The sequence below is a fragment of the Ixodes scapularis genome, unplaced genomic scaffold, assembly GCF_016920785.2.
Source record: "Ixodes scapularis isolate PalLabHiFi unplaced genomic scaffold, ASM1692078v2 PGA_scaffold5__190_contigs__length_132052651, whole genome shotgun sequence".
NCBI lineage: Eukaryota > Metazoa > Arthropoda > Arachnida > Ixodida > Ixodidae > Ixodes > Ixodes scapularis.
The window spans coordinates 2,023,577-2,047,250 of record NW_024609880.1 but is presented as its reverse complement, the minus strand read 5'-3'; the positions used below and the strand labels follow the sequence as shown (position 1 = coordinate 2,047,250).

At 44.7% G+C, this 23,674-nt stretch overlaps 1 protein-coding gene across 1 annotated transcript in view; it reads right to left on the bottom strand.

The window, feature by feature from the left end:
• The window catches only part of LOC8037271 (synaptogenesis protein syg-2), a gene marked incomplete at its 5' end in the record, with an annotated part of 176,930 nt that extends 153,546 nt beyond the window's left edge, over window positions 1-23,384 (bottom strand). Inside the window, one exon of the mRNA XM_040214902.3 lies at window positions 23,309-23,384. Within this exon, the coding sequence (XP_040070836.1) occupies window positions 23,309-23,384 (76 nt within the window). The remainder of the gene's footprint in view (window positions 1-23,308) is intronic.
• Between the last annotated feature and the right edge of the window lie 290 nt (window positions 23,385-23,674).

Below are 23,674 nucleotides of genomic sequence, written 5' to 3'. Positions count from 1 at the left end.
GAATATAGAAGCAAACCAAAAGAATGCTTCCAGCGTCCCCCTCCGTCTCACACAGTTTGTAAAAACACGCACACAATGGTGGCAGTTATCTCGCTGGGGTGGCCACAAATACCGCTGCACATTTTGTGTCCTGCTATTATTGCTGCAAGGTAAACGTCCTAAAACATCCTTCTTTACTTTCTGTTTATTTTTATTTCACTTTCGTCCGCTGTAGGTACATTCCTTTTCTGCTGAAGGGGCTGCAAAGGTACACACCAGTGTTGCGGAATAGGCACCCCCATTAGTTTCCCGCTCCTGGAATGACTGAACTCTACAATTCTATTTATCTAATTACTAACAAAAAAATGACAATCGACAGCCACATTGTGTTACTAGAAAAAAAAAAGAAAAAAATCAGCATAAGGCTTCTGACATCAAACGCGAAGACGACTAAAAAAGTATGCAAAAGCTTCCTCAAAGCCCTCATTGTACACATCGCGACACTGTTAGCGCGAACACAACATCGGCGCAATTTCGCATTTTACTTCTAAATAGTATTAGCGAGCACGAAATTTTATCACTTACATTATAGAACTAAATGAGCTCTTTTCGTAGCAATAATAACTTGGATGACATCCCTTGGTTTCAAAGAGAAAAACTGGAAAAACCGGCGATCGCTTGTTCGCGCTAACAGAGTCGCGCTCTGTCCTAAGCTGAAGGGTGGTCGCACAAAGCACTTTGTGCTATTTGGTGTCACTGCAGACATCGATCGCGCGATCAAGCGTAAAATGCTCGCCAGTAGCAACAAACGCTTAAAATTAAAACAACCGATATTCTTCGCAAACATACCGTATACCCTCCGCAGATACATGGTTGGCGTGTTGTCTGTTTCATAAGGCCTTAAATCCGTCTAGCTCGTGAGTGGCGCAGGAAGCTATCTTGCCCTCTGCTTCGAATACTTGCACAACAGTACCGCTAGTGCGCTGTTAGAAGCGACGCCGCGTATACCTGCCCCGAGCGGCAAGAACAGATAAGCGCTGGCAAAGTGCAATCTGTACACGGAGCCAGCACAAGCGACTTTAGTGCCATATTATGGAACCTAATTTAGAAAGTAAACGCTTACGTTTGCTGTACGATTCTGGCGACTTCTTAACATATTCTTTTTACTTCTTTTTTTGTGTCCCATGCAAACACTAGAAGATCGGCAAAGTAAAACTTAAGGCAGGGAGCAAAAGCGGTCAATATTCTGGTCCGGTTCGGGTTCTGGTTCAGTAGCTTTGCATTTTGTTCAGATTTGGTTCTGCAAGTCCAGTAATACTTTTGAAATTACAGTTCGGTTACCGGTTCCACCAAGCGCGAATCAGTTCAAACCGCTTCTTAAAAAAAAAATACCCACAGCTCTCAGCCGTTAACAAGAAAAGTTGAGTTCAACTCGGCATCACCTGTATTTAAAGAAAAAATAGGTCATCATAAGCCAGGCTGCGGAAGCGAAGACATCAAAAGAAATATATGGTTAATTTCGTTTTGCGATTTTGAGTTTTTACGCAAACACCGTATTAGGAGAATGACGTGGTTATGCAGGGATTGGAATCTACGATAGTACACTACTCGGATGTGAAATCAATCAGTCAGCACGCGCAGAAACAATTGTTAAGAATTGTAGATAAAGCATTTAGCCAGTTCCGTAGGCCTGCTAGCCTGGGGTCTTCACGGACTCACGCAGTACTGACACACGACCGCACGCCGGTACGATGCTCATCCAGATCGAAACGGCAAACTACCCAGGCCGCACGCCCTAACGACTTGCTCGAACGGCTGAGTTGAAGAGGAGAAAGACAGCGAAAGCCAATCGATAGACGATGAAAAGAAAACAAAAAAGGACAAAAATACAACGAGCAACTTGCTGTTTAAAAACGAAAACAAAAAAAGAAGAAATCTTTAAGCCGCGTTTTTGGCGCTGGGCGACTGGCGACCTGCACCGCAGTGTCGCGCTTGTCGCGACTTCGCGTCTTGGCGCCTCCAGTTCTCGCCACAAAAGGAACAAAAGCGCCGATAGCCGTCCACTTTTTGCTTTTATATTTATGTTCATATTCACTTTCTCCTTCCTTGTGGAATATTGCTTAGCAGCGCAAAAAGAAAGTGCGCACGCGCCCACAAAGAATAGCTCATTAGAATTCGGCAGCAGATACATTCCGTCTTACTGCGATAGAGGCCACGCCCTACACGAGCCAATCCATAATTTCTAGCTCGCCTCGTGACTTGGCGCTCCCGGCGTCGCTCCGCCCAACCGGTAGGACACGTGACACCCTCCGAGCTATGATTTGGCTCCGGCGGCTCGTAGCGTCCTTTGCAGCCAATGATGTGGTGAAAAGAAAACATACTATAGAAGTGTACGCCTCCTCACCGACGCCGATTCGTGCTGCACATAGACGCGAAATATGCCTATTTGTTTCATTTTTTTAGCTGTGTTCATGTCCTCGCTGCCGTTTTTTTAATTAAAACTGCGCCTCTCACGCTGCTGTCTCGAACATTTAAGTGGCTTGGCGCCGCCACCCAAAAAAAGGCGCGGCTCACATTTGTTAGCGCCATAGCGTTTCAAATGAACCGCTAACCGACACATGAAATTACGGTTCCATTCCGATTTGGGCTCAAGATCAAACGTTGGATTTGGGCTACAGTTTTGTCCCGTTTCAGCTTAAAGTAATAGTTTTGCTCCAGTTTTCGGTTCGGGTTTGGTTTGACACCCTGCTTAAAGCTACACGCTGATCGCGAATGATTACCACAACCGTTAGTCATCTACAGCGCAATGATGCTGTTTCAAGAGCACTTACCATGCACTAGCGAATTGCGCCATCAGCCCTTAGGCCCTAGATGATAATTCGACACAGTTGGCATAAAAACCGAGCCCATTCCATTCCCACTGCATTCCTTTCAGCGCTGCCGGCATTCCAGTCCCATTCGATACCGGAGCCGCGAAAATGCCGAATGATTTTGGAATCATTCCAATTCCTGAGTGGCCATTTTTTAGCTCACCTGAGACTGGGTGGAAGAAACACGACGACGTCTCAAAAGACGTCGTCGTTTTCCGAAGACGTCGTCGTTCGACGACGACCTGAGACTGGGTAGAAGAACGTCTTCGTTCTTTCACCCAGTCTCAGGTGGTCTAAAAATGGTAAAGCTACACCAGCTAGCCTGATCCCTAACTGTTTTTCCTGAGTCGCAACTCCGCAACACTGGTACACATGGGCACGCACACGCACACACAAACGAGCACACGCAGGCACGCCCACATGCCTGCCCACACATATAGGCGCACTCTATAACTTTATCAACAAACAGCCGCCCAGACACTCAACAACATGAAGTGGATTATTAATATTGAGAATATTGAATAAAACAATAAGTAACCCCACTTCGGAAAATTTGTCCGCTTTGAAATTCGTTTTTACATTATCAAGCGCGCTCGCTATCAACTTCGGCTTACTTTTTCGAACCAGGCGAGCAAAGGCCCTATCCGCACGCGCGGAATTGTGGCAGAACAAAGAAGGCGATCAGCTTTATCTGGGCACATTCTTTCTAGTGAGAAGAATAAAACCGCTTGCTGCTGTTGTTCACCGGACACCTCGGTCGCACGTACGGTGCCCCCTGAGAGATACTGGTGTTGCTGCTGCGGTTGGCTCGCGTACGTCTGGAAAAGAGGGCGATAGCTGTTACCTTCCCAAAAGAATCGCATTTAAAACCTGAAAAGAATGCGAGACCGTGCTGCCCGTTTCGTCCTGAACTGTTATGCTAGGGTGGGTGATTTCATAAATGCACTATGCTTAGTTTAACTTTAAGTCCGGACGCAGCCGACACTGGGAGCTGATAGGAAGAATCAGAGGGCATCAAAAGCGCACCAGCAAAATAATAATATTTTTATTCACCTTGCACAAGCAAGGTGGGGGCTGGAAAAAAATTGTCAAAGCAGCTTTACGTGCCTCTACCCACCTCCCCCCCCCCCCCCCCCCCCCCGGCCAGCTTTCTCAGAGGCAATCAGCAGTGGCGAACAAATCATGATGTTCGTCCTGTTTCTTCACTGGTTCTTTAATAGCTGAACAGATAATGCAAATGGTAGGCTCGGCGAATTTTGCTTTTGGTACTGTTTGATTGATGCCATCAGCTCATAGCGTCGTCATGCGTCCCGATTTAAGGTAGAACGAAGATTATGATAAAAGTCCTCGGCACCCAGATGAAAAACTAGATATGTTTGAAGTGATTTATAGAGTACATATTACAAAACTACAGGCGCAAATAGTTTGATTCATATTTTACCTCCCAAATATATTTCAGAACAAAAATACCAAAAAGAAAATGGTCTAGGAATTTTTTTTTTTTTTATCAGGGCCCTTAAAATATACACTGCTCGCATTTGCGGCAGATTCACTCTGCCGCAAATGCGAGAATGTTTTTCGCGTGTCTGTTAGCCCTTAGCAATATCGCCAAGCGGCGCTGCATGGTCAAATAAATAAAAATATAAGGACGGCGTCAAATGCAGAGCATCGGTTCCGCGTATACACCATGTCACATGATTGGAACAATGTGATTATTAGAAAAGAAGGACCATGACGGCGCAAAGAGCGTACCAGTGACAACTCCAAATCTGAGGAATTTACGAGCCAAGCAAACGAAGGGCACCTGGCTGGCCCCAGCGAAAAACTGAATTATATTTTGGACGACTTAGCTTCTTTTTTGCTCTTTTTTTTTTAGAAGCAACCGAAGTTATATTGGTTACGCGGCGCTTTCTCCGCAGGCTACTGACATCTCGGCCGGGAGTCAAACGCACCAACTTGGGATCCGAAGGCAAGCACCTTGCCTCAGAGATACCGAGGCGGCGAGCGTACCTACGACCGACGACGGAATAAATATTCTGTACGCCTCAAGGTCTCTCGCTCATAAGAGATATATTTTCTGCTTGATTGGTTGACGCTTCCACGCCTGCCGAAATAAATCTATAGGTAACTTCAACCCTCCGCTTTTTGGCGGTAGGGGGCATTAAAGTGTGACGGTCACTGGCAAGGTGAAAAAGGCAGGGAAGGGCTTCAGTTGCCGCACCTACAGCGCAGGGTTTCTAAATTTGACATCGGACAACTTTTTGGCGTTCTTGTGAAAAACAGATCACGCACGCAGGGCCAAAGCATGACCGAAGACGAAACGCGTGCTGGAGGATGGCTGATCAAAAGACACGCCTTGTCGTTGTCCTTCTGACAGTTTCTGCAACCAAAAAGCTCAGTGAGAGCCGTCTTCGATGAGCCAGCGTAGAGTCTACAATACTCCATTTTAGCTAAAGTACAAGCGCAACCAGCGCTACGAGCAAATGGTGTCAATCGAGCATCTCGGAACACGCTTTAAGTTGCAAAATTGTGTGTGTGTGTGTGTGTGTGTGTGCGTGCATGCGTGCGTGCGCGCGTGTGTATATCTGTGTGTGTGTGTGTATGTGTGTGTGCTACCGACGATTCATTCATTCCAGCGCAAAAAATGCGTCTTGACATCGCGTATGTAGTCTGTTCGCTGGTGTTCCTATTGCGGCTAGCTTCGTAGCCCTTCTCAAACCTTAGATGAAGTGCAGTAGAGAAGGGGAGCATGCTGCATGCGCGCGAACGAAAATTCACAAACTGTGATCTCCCATTTGTAAAAAAAAAGAACCATGTCGCTGCTATCAATGTGTATGAATCATAGGTTTTATAGTGGTGGTGGCACCGCCCTTGTTGGTATCACAAAAACGTCATTGAAAGCGGGTGACATCTGAAAACACTCAGCCTATGCAACAGTCTGGTTGAATTCACGCTATTTTGAAGCGTTACTAATTTCGTGCTCCTATCCATTACAATTAGATAATGTATTATGAGGCAGTTATCCTGAAACTGAAACAAGACGCATCCAAAGAGTCAATACATACTCATACCAACAAACACTCTTGAAAGTTTAAACCTTACTAATCTTAAACTTACGTTCGCTGATTAAAGCACGTGTTACATTTGTAAAGGTTATAAACCCATCAAGTACAAATACATTCAATAAGTCAAGAGTGCTCTTTGTGTTTAATGTACTGATTAATCACACAGAGCTTTACAGACTATATTTTTGTGGTAGTGCTTGAAAAATATTTATTAATAGTATTTTCTAAAAGAATAAGGAATCGATACGATTCTAACAAGTCTTAAATTTCGCTTTTTGAGCGATAATTTTAACGTACTTGCTAGACCATCCATGCAACGAGACTGAGACGCTTTTAGCATACAATTTTGTTGGCAGCAGTTTTAGAAACAAAAAAAAATAACCATGTGTACTATTCATTTATTACGCGAACAAAATAAACTCTATAACATGTACGTAATGAACTCAATTAGTTGTCAACTGAAAGAAAACATCAATTTAAAGGTTGACCTGCCATTAAGATATATTTCTCAATATTCAAGCTCACATTGCCTTCAGAAACAATCACCAGTCAAACGAAATTCTACACACATACTAATTATTTTTTTTTCTTCATTGTGCTCCTTTTTTATACTTTTTTTGAACATTTCACCAGAAACGCACAACAGCGGTGCCGGGATCTGTAAGGCTCATCGATGAAATGCCTCCCTCCATTGTTGTTTTCTCGTTGTTCCCGGAATGATGATACATCTCATCTCTCGCGGCACATATACGCATTTATGTCATTGGCAGCTTTTAGATAGGAGCTACCCTGAGAAGCACGACCAATGAGAACGCTGCAGCATCCGGAATTCTCACAAAGACAAAAAAAAAGCATTCTGTAAACCGAAAGCCAAATGCACTGTGGCTCAAACTGCTTCGCAAACTGAACGAAGCTTACGTCGCCTGTGTTCCGTCAACGGAAGAAACTTGCCCCGGGCAGCGGCGTGTGACAGTGCCCCGAGCAATCCAAGGCACAGCAGACAATCGATGGAAGTCGAAGTCCTTTCCCAAACGATTTTTCTGGAGGATTATTACGCTGTGCAGGGGACACAGATAAGCTATGGAGCAAGCTAAGTGTAGTCATGAAACGAAAACAGAATGTTGAAGCAATAGAAAGAATTGCTCTCAATGGACGCGTACTGACAGGAGTTGAACTAGTGAATGCGTTTAACCACTATTTTGTCCATAGAGAACCTGAACTGTGTTCAAATGAGTCTTGTAGTTACTCCCTGTCCGGAAACGAAAGCAGTATTTTTTTACATGCAACCGACAGTGTAGAGGTATGTTCAACCTTTCTTGGACTCAAGAACTCTTGCAGCCGTGATGCTGACGGTATTCAGATAAGACCTGTCAAGTACGTAATTAATGAAATCGTCCATGTCTTGGTTCATATATACAACTTATGTATTTCCACAGGAACCTTTCCAGACAAAATGAAAGTTGCCAAAGTTACAGCACTATATAAAAAAGGTGATAGGTTAGACATAAAGAACTATCGCCCAATTTCTATCCTTCCAATTTTCTCGAAATGCTTAGAAAAAAGTTATTTTAAATCAAATATCGTCATTTTGTGCAAAATATCAGCTAATAACTAAAGCTCAGTATGGATTCCAAAAAAATAAGTCTGTGGAGCTGGCTCTTCTTGAGCAAAAATAATATATTTTACAAAACTTCGAGCAGAAGCTTCTGACTTTGGGCATTTTTGTTGATTTTACCCAGGCCTTTGATCATATCGATCACAATATTCTAGTTAAAAAGCTTGAGCGGTATGGCATAAGGGGTCTGCCACTTGAGTTCATAAAATCCTATCTCGGCAGAAGGCGACAATTCGTTTTTTCTGAATGTCTTAACATATAAAAGCAATGAAATAATCTCTGGTGTGCCTCAGGGTAGCATTCTTGGCCCGTTGCTTTTTAACTTATACGTCAATGATATCGGATATCGTACATATATGTCAACAGGCGAAGTTTATAATCTATGCGGACGATACTAGCATATTTCTATCGCCCAGCTCCTACGCCGAGATAACCAATATGGCAAATGATGCTCTACGTAAATTAAGCTCTTGGTCAAAACAGAACCGTCTAAAAGTTAATTCTAATAAAACTAAAGCCGTTTTCTTCTATAGAAGAGGAACGCCTATCCCATTGCATTATAACATAACATAACACACAAACATCGAAGTTTTGGACACTATAAAAGTGCTTGGCACGTACTTGTCCAGTAACATGCAATGGGACGAGCATGGTAACTTTGTACTACTCGAACTTAGTCAAATAGCTGGTATACTGAATCGAAATAGGTATATTCTTCCGGAATAAGTTAAATTATTAATCTACAATACGCTATTTGTATCTCATATTAACTATTGCCATCTTGTATGGGGCACAACAACAGAATCTAACCTCCAAAAATTACACTTAATGCAAAAGAGAATGATACGCGTTATTGCCAATGTCTCATACACCGAACATACTGACTACCTTTTCAAGAAATATAATATTCCAAAAGTTCATGACATATAACGAAGGAGGCTTATGCGAGATTTTTATTATAGCATTAGGAAAAATACCTCTACAATCTTAGAAATAGGAAACTTAGAAAAAAGGAAACCTTCGCATAAAACACGAACTCCAGAACCATGGATAGTTCCTCGTTCTCGGACAAATAATGGTGACCAAATGCTTAAGAATACTTTGCCTAGACTACTAAATTCATTTGAGGAGGCTGGCACCGATATATCCTTTATAACCCCTTCTGAACTGGGATATCTTTTATGTTCATTTTCTGATACCGGTGCCCTTAGAACTGCCTGAGATGAAAACGAGCTATTTCCTAGAATTGTTTTGTGTTCCTTATCCGACCTAATCATGTTAAATTGCAACTGTATACTAATGTGTGGAGCTGTATCGAATGAGTGAATCTGATTGACCAGGAAGTGTTTTGTTACTGTGTGTGAGTGTTTTGTGAGTCCAATGCTGCCATCATTTAAAGGGGGGCGAGGGCCCCACAAGCTGCGTTTGTAGCTTTTTTCCTAGGCCTCCTCCATTCTGTAGGAAATGGAAACCAATAAAGAAAGAAAGATAGACGTGGCAAGCGAGCCTCGCCCAGATAGCACGCCATAAAAATGCCTATCTTAGCTAAAGGTTTGGCAATCCTAGGTGCCCAACTTGGGCTTAATAATGTTTTGCTTTTTTTATTATTTTGCTTTTTTGTTGTTGCTCTTGCTTTGTTTCGCCATATACTTTCTAAAGAACCAAACATGAGCAAATGTGCCACGTATTAACTTAAACACCAACGGCCGAGTTTAATGTTTGTTTAGAAATTTAGGCCAAAACTTGGCAGGTGAAAAGCGAACAACCTAATTTTGACTTTTAATCAGAAACCAAGGCGTCAAAATGAAAGGTGTCAACCGAGCAGCCCGGTGGTGAAGTCTGACTTAGGCACTTGTTTGGCAATTTAGGTCGTAAATTCTCAAAATCTTACAAAAGCAACGAAAGTTTGGCTTTAACATGACCTTTCTGGGTTTTCAGCGTTCTAATTTTCAAAGACAAAATAAATGTGACCCAAAATATCGTGTAACGTGGACGCCACTTGGCTTTCTACAGCTATCGGTCGAGTTATTTTTCACTTTCTTTATCTCCACCTACTGATAATAAATTTCTGCCAACACTATAATTTGTTGCACGAATGTTCGGAAAATTGGAAGTTTGCTAATCTTTGTGAGACATGCCCTAGAGATGCAATTTGGCATCTCTAGGGCATGTCTCTGCCCTAGAGATGCAATTTGGCAAGTGTAACCCGACTGTTATCCTTGAGTCTTCACCCACGTTGACCCCAGACCGACATGATGCTTATTCATATGGAAACTGAATGTAGGGGTGATTCTAAATATTGAGGGGGCGGCGAGGACGCACCCGCCCTTCCCCTTATTTCAACTGTGAATTTTCTTTGTGGAAAAAGGCCTAATGATTGTTTTTGTTTATTTTACAAAAAAAGTATTGTTTTAGAATAATGGCATTTAGCTATGTCTGTGATGTACCCGCTCGCGATGTTACATTTCGTAGCAAAGTGTCCTCCTTTCCAGCAAATTCTATACCACTATGTTTGTGGTGCATGTATTTCTAGAGAAAAGCTAAAATTGGTGTGGTCTTAATATGCGGAGTTTCGCGCAACCTATTTCCTCCAAATTGTTCTTCAATGGCATCCATATCTCGTTCAAATTTAACTTGCGCCGCCCCAAATTACAATACGAGACAATCCCCGCTAACCCCCATAATTACGTTAATCACAACGACATATTTAGGAGATGTCACTATCCCTTATCCGATTGAAAAGTGGAAATAGATAGTATACACCTTTAGTTTCGAACCAAGGATGCCCCGACGTGGAAGGCGCAGAGGCGAACAAGCCCGAGAACGCCAAGTCAGCCTAACTCTGGTCGCAACGCACACTTCGCGATGTGATTGCTGGTAACCGAGGCTTGCGATGCTATCTCAATATGCGGGTTAAACAGTATGTCAAGGATGTTAGTAGGAGGATGTTAGTAGTAGTAGTATAAATAGCTCACAAAAAGCGGGAATCGGCAAGGTGGGCTGAATATTACTCAGATGATTACTTATGCTTTAGAATAGTAACAGCAAAATTCAAAAGCAGCAGGGGCATTGTCGGTGCACCTTTCATCTGTCCTTCAATCGGGCCCAAACCATTGCATTCGATCGCTCCGTTAGTTATGACTCTGCGCCGAATATTTAGGAAGTTTTCGGAGACCATTTGTGCTTCTTTAGTCCTTTCTACGCGTTGCAGATGCTGCGATTGCGCATGGGATTTGTCAGCGTTATATGCAGTGTTCTGGATCTTGTAGTTGAAAGAAAGGTTCGTCGTCCCTTGTCCCTCGTTGATTTTGCTCTTTCTGTTGCCAGGGAATGTACGAACGCTCCCTATTATATGAACCTCCGTCACGCGGAGTGGCATTATCTACTTATGTATTTGTTCTCAAGAAAATGAAGTAACTAACCCAAGATTCGCCCTACGATTCAGTTTTTGCTGTTATGCTAAATCCCGTATGGCTTTTTGGTACCAACCCATTGCGCTACAGCTTATTACTTTGCCAATCCACTCAGTTCAGCATAAACCCCTTCGTTTCTTGTTCATAAGATGAGTTCTTAATAGCCAACTTTCCAAACACATAACTCACGTCTTGAACACAGGAGATCACCGATAGTGCACTCTCAATAGACTAGATGCAAGATAGATTCAGTTCCCAACGACCAATATGAATTACTTCGCACTACATGATCTATCCAACTAATAAACTGTCACTGTCGAATTCCCCTCCTCGGCCCTTTCTTTGAAATACAAAACTAGTGGAGGACCGGACCGGAACCAAAACAATTAGGTTGGGTCACTGACCCAGAGTTGGAGTCGACTCATTCGTACCTACATCGCCGTCCCGTTGCGTTTTTTTTAATATTTTTTTTCGAACCAGGGCGGGCTGCCAAGAATCTGGGACACGAGGAAGTCTGTGCACGAGATTGAGTTTGATCCTGAGCGGCTCTAATGAAAAGCCTAACTGCCGGCCGCCCGGTGACGAGCCTGGCAGTCTGATGCGGGGTGCATCCCCCTCCTGTCCGAGAACTCAATGGCTGGGTTTGGCGGGTGAAGAGATGGGAAACGGGAGGGAATGAGGTAATGAGTTTATCACAAGGAGCACTCATTTCGCTAGGCAGGACTTGAATGGAAGGACTGGGAACGGAACAGCACGATCTCTTCAAATCACAGCCTGTGTGTTAACTGTCTCTGGACGGCAGGAAACTGGACTTACGCTGACCGCCTTTCGCCGAACTTCTTGCATCGACCGCGGTTTCTCGAACAGCTCTTGGTTTAACGTGAGTGTCGAGTAGGAACCTCTTTCCAGCATTTTGGGAATAACTGGTACCACTTGGCGGAAAACAAGTTTCGAGGATTTGCACGAATAAAAAATGCCCGCATTTGGAATGTGAGGGAACTTCATCTTAGGAGGAAGTTTGGAGCAAACGATAATCCAAAATAGGTACAAAAGTGATTTAGAGGGAGCTCAATCTAGGTCCCAGCAGCTCAATGGAGCTGGCAGGATCTAGCATTCTTGGTCGTGGGAGTGCCTGCGCTCGCTTGACCATCTGTTCAGGCATTTATACACTAGAACCTCCTGAGCTGCCAACTATTCTGCTTCCATTAGAGCAGAAAGAACGAAAAGGGAAAACACGCCACGGCCGTTAAGTGGGTCATTCCAGTGACCCTGTGACTCAATTGCATCATCAGGATGTGAATTTGCTTTAAACCTGCCCACCACAATTTAGAAAAAATAACTTTAATCTAGTCTTTTTTTTTTTACGTACAGAAAGGAAAACGCTAAAAAAAATGAAGCTCTGGTCCACGCTCCTATTCACGAATAGCACCACATAAAGCAAAAACCGAGGAAGGTAAATACCCGAAAGGGGTTCCAGCAGATTCGAGCGTGTTCGAGCACGCGGCTTCAATTAAAAGATCATCCGAGTGTAGTAGAGTAAACCAAACTTCTTTTTTTCGTTGTCTTTTTTTTGTTTACATTTGTTTTAAGCATGCATGATAATAAACAAAGCTTTTTAGGCTTAAACTGTTTTCTGGGAAGTCGCATGGAATTAGATTTTGATAATTGCACCACCGAAAGACAGATCGGAAAAAGAGCTTCAATATACTCTGTTCATTGCTCTATTTCAAGTCGCCACCTCCGATGGCGACAGGACTTCTTTAGGATAAAATAAGAGCAGTTGCGTCCATACTCCTTTTATGATTTTCAAATGCCCGAGTTGTATGGAAAAAAAACCGTGGCACGGGCGCGGCTCATATGCCCAGCACACGTGGCATGATTTTAACTGAAGCACCAGGTGAAGGAACCTGATAAACTTGGCCACGGGTAATTATATGTGAAATTCATGAATGAAAAAAAAAAATGAAGTACCTGTTGCAAACTTCATCAGGTTCCTTGACCTGGTGCTTCAGCTCAAAGAAGGCCATGTGTGCTTGAGATAGGAACCGCGCTCGTGCCACGGGTTTTTTCCATACAACTCGGGGCATTTGAAAATCACAAAAAGGACTGTTTACACACCGCTCTTATTTCCGCCTCAAAGAATCATGCCACAATCATCTTGAGCCAAGTTTTAAAAATGATTAGGCGTCTACGTGGGTCTGGTTATGCAGATAATCTCCTAGTGGGCGTTTCTGCCGTTTCTGAAACCATTTGCCAGAAATTGAAACGCCAACATGAGGGAATGAGGCTTCATCGAGAGCTGCAAATCGAAGGAACGTTGCAGTTATACCCGACATGCATGGACTCACACATAACCTAAAACGATTACCGGGAGGCATGATATTCGGGTTGTGTGCTCGGCACCCAACAAGGCTTACTCCATGTGCCGCAGAACAAACCGAATAACACATCAAGAAAATAAACAATGCCCAATTTCTCACAGGGCACGGTATAGCCCGAGCCAAATGGGCATCCTGTACCACGTATACCACTTTCCTGTGGCAAGCGCAACATAGGGCAGCCTGGGCGGTGTGTCAACGATCGAGCTAGGGAGCACGCGGCTTCAATTAAAAGATCATCAGCCGGACAACTCTCTGCAAACTGCCGGTCCTGTATTTGCACTTCATTATCGGGCAACGCCGGAACGCATATGCACGCGAAGTAATTGAAGCCCTGGGCATTGAAGAAAGTGGTCAAATGTGCGTGAGCACCCCGTCGATCACGATCCACGCGAAAACGAGACAATATGGTGAGGCACGATCCGCTTAACATCCTAATGGGCGCAGCGCACGGGCATGGGGGATGGTTTTTATCACTAACTATAGTGGAAAAAAAGGGAAAAAAAGAGGAAGACAAAGTATTGAAGCAGGCAAGGTGATAGTCAGCGGTGTTTATGTCTGTTCCTCTCTCTTTTTTTTTTGTTTTTTGTTTACGTTGCAACTGTTTAGCTGGCCGTTTTCAAGCAATTATTTTTCTTACGATACGTTACAGTTCTGCAAATTTTCGAAGCACGCTATATCCACTCAGTCTCATACCACCACGCTAGCTAAGAGTCGATATACTCCAACAAACACCCACACCCACGGAAGCAGATTGTGTGCTTTCGGGAGCTTGCATTTCTAGAGTCCACAACAAGATGAAGGACTGATTCGTCAATCCTCCTTTTCACCTGAAGAAAAAGAAATGAAGTTTGGAGCGTTCTTCATACGCCGCGCAAAGTAGTTCATACAAGGTTTGGTCGTGGGAAAGAGAAGATATCAATTTGGAGTTTGAAACGTGCACCTCTTGTTTAGATAACGTATGTTATCTAAACAAGCCTCCTCTATGTCCTCTATCATAGCCTTCTCTATACTCACAAAGCCTGGCAGTTCGACGACGGAGCCATAGAGTGCCTGGTCGCAGATTTGGAGAGCAAATATCTGGCAGCACAGAGCATCAAAAAGTCATTTTTTCGGGGAACCTGGACCTCAGCGCATAGCTTTTCCAGCGGCGAAGACCCCAGACACACTTGTTCGCTCGGGAAAAGTGTGTGTTTCGGCGATTCGCCGCAGCGGGGCGCCAGTCACGTGGCTCTCCTCTCATCCATTGTCTGCCGCTCCATCTTTTCCTTTTGCGCGACCGCTTCTCGGCGATCTGCCAGGCACTTTCAGTACATAGGAGGCTATGGTGTAATATAAAGTTCACCGTACATATATCTTAATTATCTACATAAAGGTGGGGGGGGGGGGGGGGGGGGGTGAAGCACACGATTGTCTTTGCAGTTTACTTGCAGGACGCGAATATAACAAAGGTTTGTTTCTTTCATCACGTTAAGCGATGTGGGGTCCGGCAAAAGCAAGTCCGGCGCAACCGTTTCTACCTGATTGTCGAAGGGGTATTTCATATTATTGAAGATCGTACATCGCGGTACACTAGTAAAGTACGCATAACTTCGCCGTTTTTATCTTAATTTTATTTTAAAGTATTTTAAAGCGTGTGGAGACGTTTGCGAAGCGACGGAATCCAGGACGATGTCTGCGACTCGCCTTGCAAAACTAGCGTAACAGCTCAGTTTTCTTTTCTTTCCAATAAAAGCGCAACAGCATGAACAACGCTACAACCGCCGCTAGAAAGGATCTTCAAGTAAATACGCAAAACTGTTACTAAAGGGAGACGAAATAAGGAAATGCCATAAAAATAACGAAAATATCGAGCAAAATGGAATTTCTGAAAGTTGCAGAAACACCTCCCTTCGCCTTAGTCTCTGATCACTTATACAGGCACACGTGGTGCCATATTTTGACGACTCTACACAGGCTACCACCCTAATAAACCCTCGCGACTCAACTGACTGGGGTAGGTATTTTATCGCGAGAGAAAATGGGGAAGCGAGGTTCAGTATAAACATCAGGTACGTAGGATGGAGTCGTTGGGAACATGCTTGTGCACTGGCATGTATCTACAAACAGAAAAAAAAAATCATGCTGCTTAGCTCTTTTCCCTTTGCTCAGTTTACGTCCTGCTTCAGATCGAGTGGGCGCTGGTTTCCCCTCGTGCACGCTCAGCGCCGACGTCTGTGGGGGCAGGGGGGTCAAAAAGCGGGCAGAGCGAGAATAAAAACATGTAAAAACGTTGGGGACGAATGAACAGGCGCCCGCCCACGAAAGGCGAAGTGCAGACGTTGTCCCATCCGTACGCCAGCACCGCGCAGTAATATTCAGCGAGTCGCCGGATGGCTCAGAGCGTCGTTAATAAAAGCACGGCGAGAGCGCTTATGCGGCTTTGAGGGGCGGGAACCAAACAAGGAACCGAACAAACAATCTGAAAGATGAAAGAAAAAAAAAACGAGAGGGTGTACACCCTGACCAGATGAAGAGGCGTCGGAACTATTTAGAAGATAAGGGAGGAAGGGGGATGGGACGACGGTTGCAGTGGGGGAGAAGGGAAGCTTTTCTTCCTTTTCCCCGTATCGTTTCTTTTGAAATTTCGTAATGTCTGTCTGGAAGCAATCGCCCACCTGACTCAACGCCCTCAACCTCCCCCCCCCCCCCCCCCCCCCCCCCCCGCCCTTCTTCCCGTTCCGACGCCAGGACACTCGTATCGGCTTGGGGATGTGTTGCGGGGTTAGATTGGATGCTTCTGGCGAGCCTTTTGGAGGATCAAACCATCGAGAGAGGTGAAAACAAAATGAAGAGAATGTAGGCTGAGATACATAGCTAGACTATCACGGTGGTATGGAAATAAGGGAGCGACTCCTGGAATAATTTGTCCCCGCTCCCGCACGCGAAGCAGGGGAAGAAGGCCAATTGCGTGCTCGTAAACTGCTTTTAAAAAAGTGAGAGCGGTACACTTTGGCGGGTGTACCCAGCCCGCGTGCCAAGCCCGTGCCACGCGCCGACGGGGAACTATAGCGAAACGATGCTCAAGAAAAAAAAAAAGTGCAATCTCGAACCCGGAGAGTACCTAACATGGAGGATGTTTACGAGGCAAAGTTCACATAAACTTTCTGCAAATAAAATTCCGGCTTCAAAAAAAAAAAAAAAAAAAACTTTTTTTATGTATTTTGTTTTGATATTTTGGGAATATAGCTTCGGCTATAAATGTTCTTAAAAAGGGTGTACACTCGTGTGTTTTTGTGTTTTTTTTTCATTAAATTTTCGTTAAAACTGGAGCGCGAATTCGAAGTGGAGTGAGTCACGGCATCGTTTGGCGTGCTCAGTACGCATAAATAGAACGACTGAGATAGAAAAAGGAAAAGAGACACGCATAGCTAATGATCACGAGGACGTAGAGTCGAGGAGTTGTTGAAGTTTGCAAATTGACATGAAATCTCTTTATTTGGGCTTATGTGCCTGATGTTCAGTGGCCACGAACTTCGTCGGAAGTTTGTCCGCGTCATCTCATTTAGATTAATATTACGTAGTTATAATGGGTGTATAATGTTAGAGTGTTTGATGTTCGTGTGTATGTTTCTTGCTCGTCTGCTTTTTTGGATGCACAACCGGAAAAGCCTATAGATGTTGGTGAGCCTCAATACATAAACATAAACAGAACTATAAACATAATGTGTGACCGTTTCGAAGGAACAACCTATCTTCCGACAAGCATGTTTTACTTTGATTGCTAAACTACTTGTACGATAATTTTATGTTATGAAATCTGCTGACTATTTTCGAAATAGGGAATCATTTTGGTAGTGTTCCGCCTCATAAGCTACTCCTTATGCTTCGGTTTCTCATACAGCGTGCCAATAATCCGCCCTTTAAACATGTTGGCCCTGAATTGACGCTTCATAATGGCGATTATTGCCCAGTGAAATACAATTGCAAATCTTGCGTTGTTAACGTGCAGCAAGCAGCAGTGGTCACGCGACTACACATGGTACAATAAGTAACACCACAGATACAGACAAGGGAGGGGCGTAAGCTCAGGGCTCTGGGTTCAGTAGAGCAAATTTTCACTTCATGCAGTCTGAGTCTTTTTTTAACCATATTTTGCGGCTGAAAACTTCAAATTGAGCTAAATGAAAACGAAGTACTGCATTGGGCAAGTCATGGAGGCAGGAGAAAAGAGAGAAAAAAAAACAAAACATACTAATGTTTTTATTAGTGTTCTTATTCAAGTTTTTTTTTTCGATATTAATAATAAACGCATGAACTGCGGAATAAAACCAATGACGTGGGTGTCCTTATTCTTGTAATAACTTGGTGGGAACTTAGTGGGTACAAACACCCCTCTCGCTGGATTTTAATTCTCTTTAAACGGCAAAATCATTTGGAACATTTTACTTTTTTTTTTCTTCGGAAAGGCATGTTTTTAGCGTGCATTGTAATGTTATATAAAAACCAACAGGAAGAGAAGCCCAGGGTGCCTCTTTCCGACGCAGAGACTCCACCACGCGCTCGTCGCCTCCCGCCGGGATTTGAGTGCGCGTGCCAGCTCGAAGCTCAAAAATTCGCCGGGGTGTTGTTGAAGGTGATAGGCTCATGCACTAGGCGGCTGAACTGAGATACCTCACTAAAGTTTCTGTTCCGTCAGTGACACTAACTGAGAAACTGAGGGAGACAAAATGAGGAGACCGCGCGGGGACGACAGTGCGCGAAGCTCTGATTAGAAGGATAGTGGGTAGACGGAAAGGTTATCCCACTTTGTTCCTCCTAACTGTTCGAAGGCGTTCGAACACGAGGCGCGGCGCCAGGAGCAGATGACGCCCTTCTCCGCTCGATTGGAAGAAAATAGTTGGTAGGAACAAAGGCAGCTTTTCTTTGCGTCTACCCACTAATCCTTCCAATCAGAGCTCAGCTCACCGATGTTCCCGCGCTGTCTCATCTTCCTATACTATAGTTCCTAAATCCTATACTTCATGTCAGCCTACGTCCCGACGTGGCCGATGCTATTGGCGACGTGAGCGATCAAAATTGTCGCTGTGATTGGCCTTCCACGATTGACCGAATGCTGATGATGACGTCAGCAAAGGATTCCTCATCGACGGAATTAAGAGTGATGTAAAAACTTAAATTTTGACGGTGTTGGCAGTGTTGGTTTCAGAGCGCAATTATTTCAAGCTCCCAGCGTGCCAATTACAAACACCATCAAACCTGTTGTTCACAAGATAATGACGTCACAAGAGGTAACCATAGGCGAGCGCCACCAAAACATCTCGCCGCCAATAAGCGCGAACTCCAAGATTTCAGCGTCCCTGCCAAGAACGCGCTCTCGTGCAGTGCAAGCACTGTTCAGAGCCACATGCTCACGGTTCTAACATCGGCTGCATCTGGGGCGGTTTGCTCATCTGGCGGCCGCGGCTGCGGCCAAGAGGGATTTTTATGTCACGTGAACAGCTCCGTGGGGTCAAAGAAGTGCCTAGCGTCCCTGCCTAATGGCTGAGAAATCCGTGTCGCTTGGAGTACGAAAGTCTAATTTCGCTCACAGAAACTGACTGCAGAGGCTATCAACTGGAGTCCAATTAACCGCCACTTTATACTTTAGAAGCGGCAGGCAAAGTTACGACTAGGGAAGGTAAATATTAGCCAGAATAAAGGAAAAATTACGCGGGATAAAAGCGGTGGTAGTATATTTATAAACGTGAGCCTGCGCTAGAGACTTCAACCTTTTGCTGTAGTCGAGAGGTTGGAATGCAAGGGCTTGTCATCGCAGCGTGAAAGTTCCAAGTTCAAACCGTACCAGCAACTTTTTCTCTTTTTTTTTTTTGCTTACTTTGTGGAATTTTTTTTTTTTTTTTAGTTGGAACAACTGCAGTGTGTATTATTACTGAATAGGCGCCTCCTGTTATGGAAAAAAGTCATAGCAAAAGCGTTCTATACTTAGAAACACATAAAAGTGTAGTTGCTGGGGGAAGGATGCTTGTTTGGGCCACGTTTGTGTGAAAGTCCTACCGATGCTGTAATCTTGGTTTCGTTTTTGAGCTTTATAAAGTAATTGTATGTGCGCGCTACCTTGGCTTGACCTAGGTTTCTTTTTAATAAACATAATAAAATGAATGTATTAGCGCCTTAACTTGGCTTGTTCTTTTGTTTTTCTTCCGGTGTGTTGATGCAGCAGTGGAACAAAGAGCAAAAACCGTGTAAGGCGCAGTAGTGCAAATGGATGAGTTGGACGATTTGTAGAAAGGATCACGGTTCATAAGTAAGACACACGCGCAAAATATATATAAAAAATAACTTTCTGGCGCAATCTGAACCCAGAAGTTCCACGCCGCGACGACAAGTCCCGACGCTCGTACCTCTCAACTACTGCAGAATATTTTTTTCTTTATTGCCTGGAACAGGACAGTGACATTCACCATCACTCCGTACTTAAAACAACAGGGATAAAAACGAGGACATCAGTCAGCTCGGCTGGTGTCAGAAATGCTAAAAGTATTTTAAGGTAGTTAGCCCCTCAAGAGCAGGCAACCAATCAGGTCGTGGTTCCTGCGCCTTGTACACTTCAATCAGAAAACAGATATTTTCAATGAAATACTTTCGAACAGGGCGTACATCAACATCTGCGTGGCGTACAGCCATACGGCATCGCCGTATACTGTGCAGGCCCAGGAGCATTATCATGTCATACGGCACATCGTCCGCTCTTTCTGTGGGTAAAAACCTAAATCCCTGAGGCGTTATTGGGAGGTTCTTTTTGAGAGTCCTCTGAAGGACGTCCCAAAAGAAGACCGCGTCCCAACAGTCGATGAAGACGTGTTCAATAGTTTCTCGCTTTTTACACAAAAAACAGTTATCGGACCATGGGACCGGTATACCTTTCTCAGATAACCAAGCTTTAACGGTGAGTGTTTTGCTGTGTAATTTAAAAAAAAAACGTCTTGGTGTAGGCGGGAACCAGCAGTCTTTTAACGCGCTTTAAAACATCTTGCCCTGGGCCTGCACTGTACAACAAACGATACAAAGGCATGGGGAAAAGCGCATCCATCAGGTCTCTCGATAACCGTTTACGCGACAAACCGGACAAATACTGCAAACAAAAACGTGCTGTTAAAAACCGATACGCACCAACAACCTCTTTCAAGTATCCGCGTAAACCAGGCAGATGTCTACATTCGTAGCCACCACAAAATCTGGCAGGGCACTGCGCAGCCGCGTCTGAATAACTGTACGCAAAAAAGGGTCTTGCTGGTCTCTAAGAAACATAAACCTGCTAACCAGTTGTCTTATAAACAGGTGTGAAAGACCTATACTACCAGCTTTGAACCTACGAAAAAGATTTGTGTGGCTGGTTCGTTCCCAGGCCGAGCTCCAGATAAAAACGGCGAAAACACGATGGATCCGCTGAATGTTAATACGTGAACAATACAAAACCTGGAACACATACCAGACTTTTGCAGCCAGAAACAAATTGCAAACAGTTGCCCGCGCAAAAACGGATAAACCTTTTCCCCCCCCATTTCTCGGCCTTTGCACGCAGAACTTCAGTCTCATCCCTCCAGTACTGATCATTGACGCGGTACTGATCCAAGGGTACTCCAAGGTAACGCGCAGGCGTGTCGGACCAGACAATACGGCCAAAAATAGCGGGTGCTGAGGGCCAGTCACCGTGCCAAAAACCAACACACTTCTGCCAGTTGACTTCACTACACGTCTACTCACAAAATAGTTCTGTTAACTGTACAGCCTTGCTCACACTTTCGCGGTCAACACAAAACATCGCTACATCGTCCGCGTTGGACAAAAGACGGACCTCAGTTTCCTGTAGTCTAAACCCACGTATCTGACTGTTATGAATGATGCTCAAATAAAAAGGCTCCAGAAAGACACAAACAAGTAGCGGTGGAAGCGGACATCCCTGCCGCACAGAAGAAAGTAGGGGAATGCGCAGATTTATTCACTACGAGACTGGTGGCGCAGTTCTTATACGCCATTCGGATGCCGTTGTATAAGAGAGACCCTACATTAACGTGTTCTAAAATCGAAAAAACAATCTCGTGCGACACACGGTAAAACGCTTTTTCTAAATCCACTTGTAGCACCGCGACCCTACGGTGCATGGCGTCACAGCACTCTAGAATACTGCGCGCGACGTGCACATTTGCTACAATACTTCGGCCTCTAATGCCGCAAGTTTGGTGCGAACTGACGATGACGTTAATAACCATTTCTAGGCGTTCAGCCAGTACCTTCATGAAAATTTTATAATCAACGTTGGTGAGCGTTATCGGTCTATACGCTCCAACAGAACGGAGTCGCTCGGGGTCTTCGCTCTTAGGAATAAAAATCGTATGCGTACACAAAAAGGAGGGAGGCAAACAACCAAGGTCGTACGCCTCAGCGAAAACGCGTTGCAATAAAGGTGCAATTTGATCTTTAAACGTTTTGTGAAAATCCCCTCCTAAACCATCTGGACCGGGCGACTTTCCAGGCTTTAAATTATCTATCGCTTTTTTCAATCTCCCACAGTTCTACAGGTTGTTCTAACCTTTCTCTTGCATCATCATCGAGTTTCGGCATTAACGGCAAAAAGGACGTTTGGAACTCTGCTATCTTTGAAGCACGATAACTGAAACTCCCTTTGTAATACTCAACAAAAGCACGCACGATGACTTGTCTTTCACTCGTCAAAGACCCTTGATACTGTATCTCGCCTATTTCATTCTTGCTAGCGTATCTCTTTTCTAACCCTAGGGCTCTTTTCGTGGGTAACTCTCCCCGTGATAAACGCTGTAAACGTGCTCGAACCATGGCCCCTTGATAACGTTCGGTATCAAGGGCCTCAAGGCGTTTCTTTAGAACACTGATGTCATCGGAAAACAGCCCGGGTGATATGCTCTCCGCGTTAAGCAAATCTTGTAGCAGCCCCTTTAGCTCCGTAATTTCTTTTCTTTCCCCATGTTTTAAGGCAACAGATCTTTCAATGGCGCTCATCTTAAATTCGTGTTTTAACAGTTCCCATTTCGCCCCGACACTTTTTCCTTCTTTTACTTTATCTAGTTGTTCGAGACTTTTACGCACCTCACTCGCAAAAATATCGTCTTGCTAAAGCTTCGAATTTAATTTCCACAGATCCCAACTGAAATTATTGGCTTTTCTCTTTGAAGAGCCCAATGTAAAAGAAACAAGACAGTGGTCGCTGAAAGACACTGGGTCCACTGCATACGTTTTACAGGACCTGACGAGTTCCAAAGAAACATAAGCTCTATCCAACCGTGCGTGACTAGCACCTTGGAAGTGAGTAAAAAATAGGCAAATAGGACTTGACGCACACAGACCCACGTCTTCCAATTCACACTTCTGGACCATATCGCTTAGAAAAATGGTACTCGTATCTCTATACTGTGTGCTGTTCGATCGGTCACGCGGCTCGCAAACGCAGTTAAAGTCTCCTAACAAAATGACAAGCCTATCGGTTTGGACGAACTCGAAAATGTTTTCAAAAAATACTAATCTTTCTTCCGCCTTATTAGGGGCGTAAACGCACAAAATACGAAACAGTTTACTTGAAATGGTCAAATCGCACAGAACCAGGCGACCAGACTTGCAACTAACAACTCTGGTCACGGACCCCAAGAGACTTCCTGATAAATAAAAGGCATCCCCCCGACGTTCCCACAGCGTGACTAACGCACACATCGTAACGAGACTCAAAGAGCCGCACCATGCTCTCCGTCCGGTCTTCGCTCTCTATCTTCGGCTCTTGCACGGCAATTACGTCGAGGTCTTTCTAAACAAAAAAAAAACAGCTCACTTGGCATTGCCTACGCCTCGCGTTTAAACCTCGCACGTTTAAAGTGCCTACTCTCAAAGGCCTCTGAAACATGAAGGGCTAGAGAAAGACCAGGCCGGGAGCACGGTGCTTACAGTGTGAAGCAGGCAGCAACGTGCCGAGACGACTCACTGTGGCTACTCCTTGTGGCGTACAGGAGGCACGGGCCGGCTCTTGAACCGTCCCACCTTCCCGCACTACTCACGCTCGAGGCGTCTCAGCTGTCCTTCCCCACCCCTGGACGGCGCATCGTCCAGACGGCGCTTCACTGTAGTGGTTTCGACGACCATAACGTGGTCGTCGTCGCCACCCTTGGCGACCGCGGGCTCCCTTCCTTGGACGGCATCCACTGGTGCTTCCGGAGTCGCCATTCCATCCCTCGCCGAAGCATCACTGGTTCCTTCGGGAGTCGTCTTGGGCGATGGCTCCGTCTCAGAAGCGGCGGTCTCCGTCTCGCTAGGGCCTCCCTTGGCTTCCTCCGAGTCGGGCTGCCCTTGA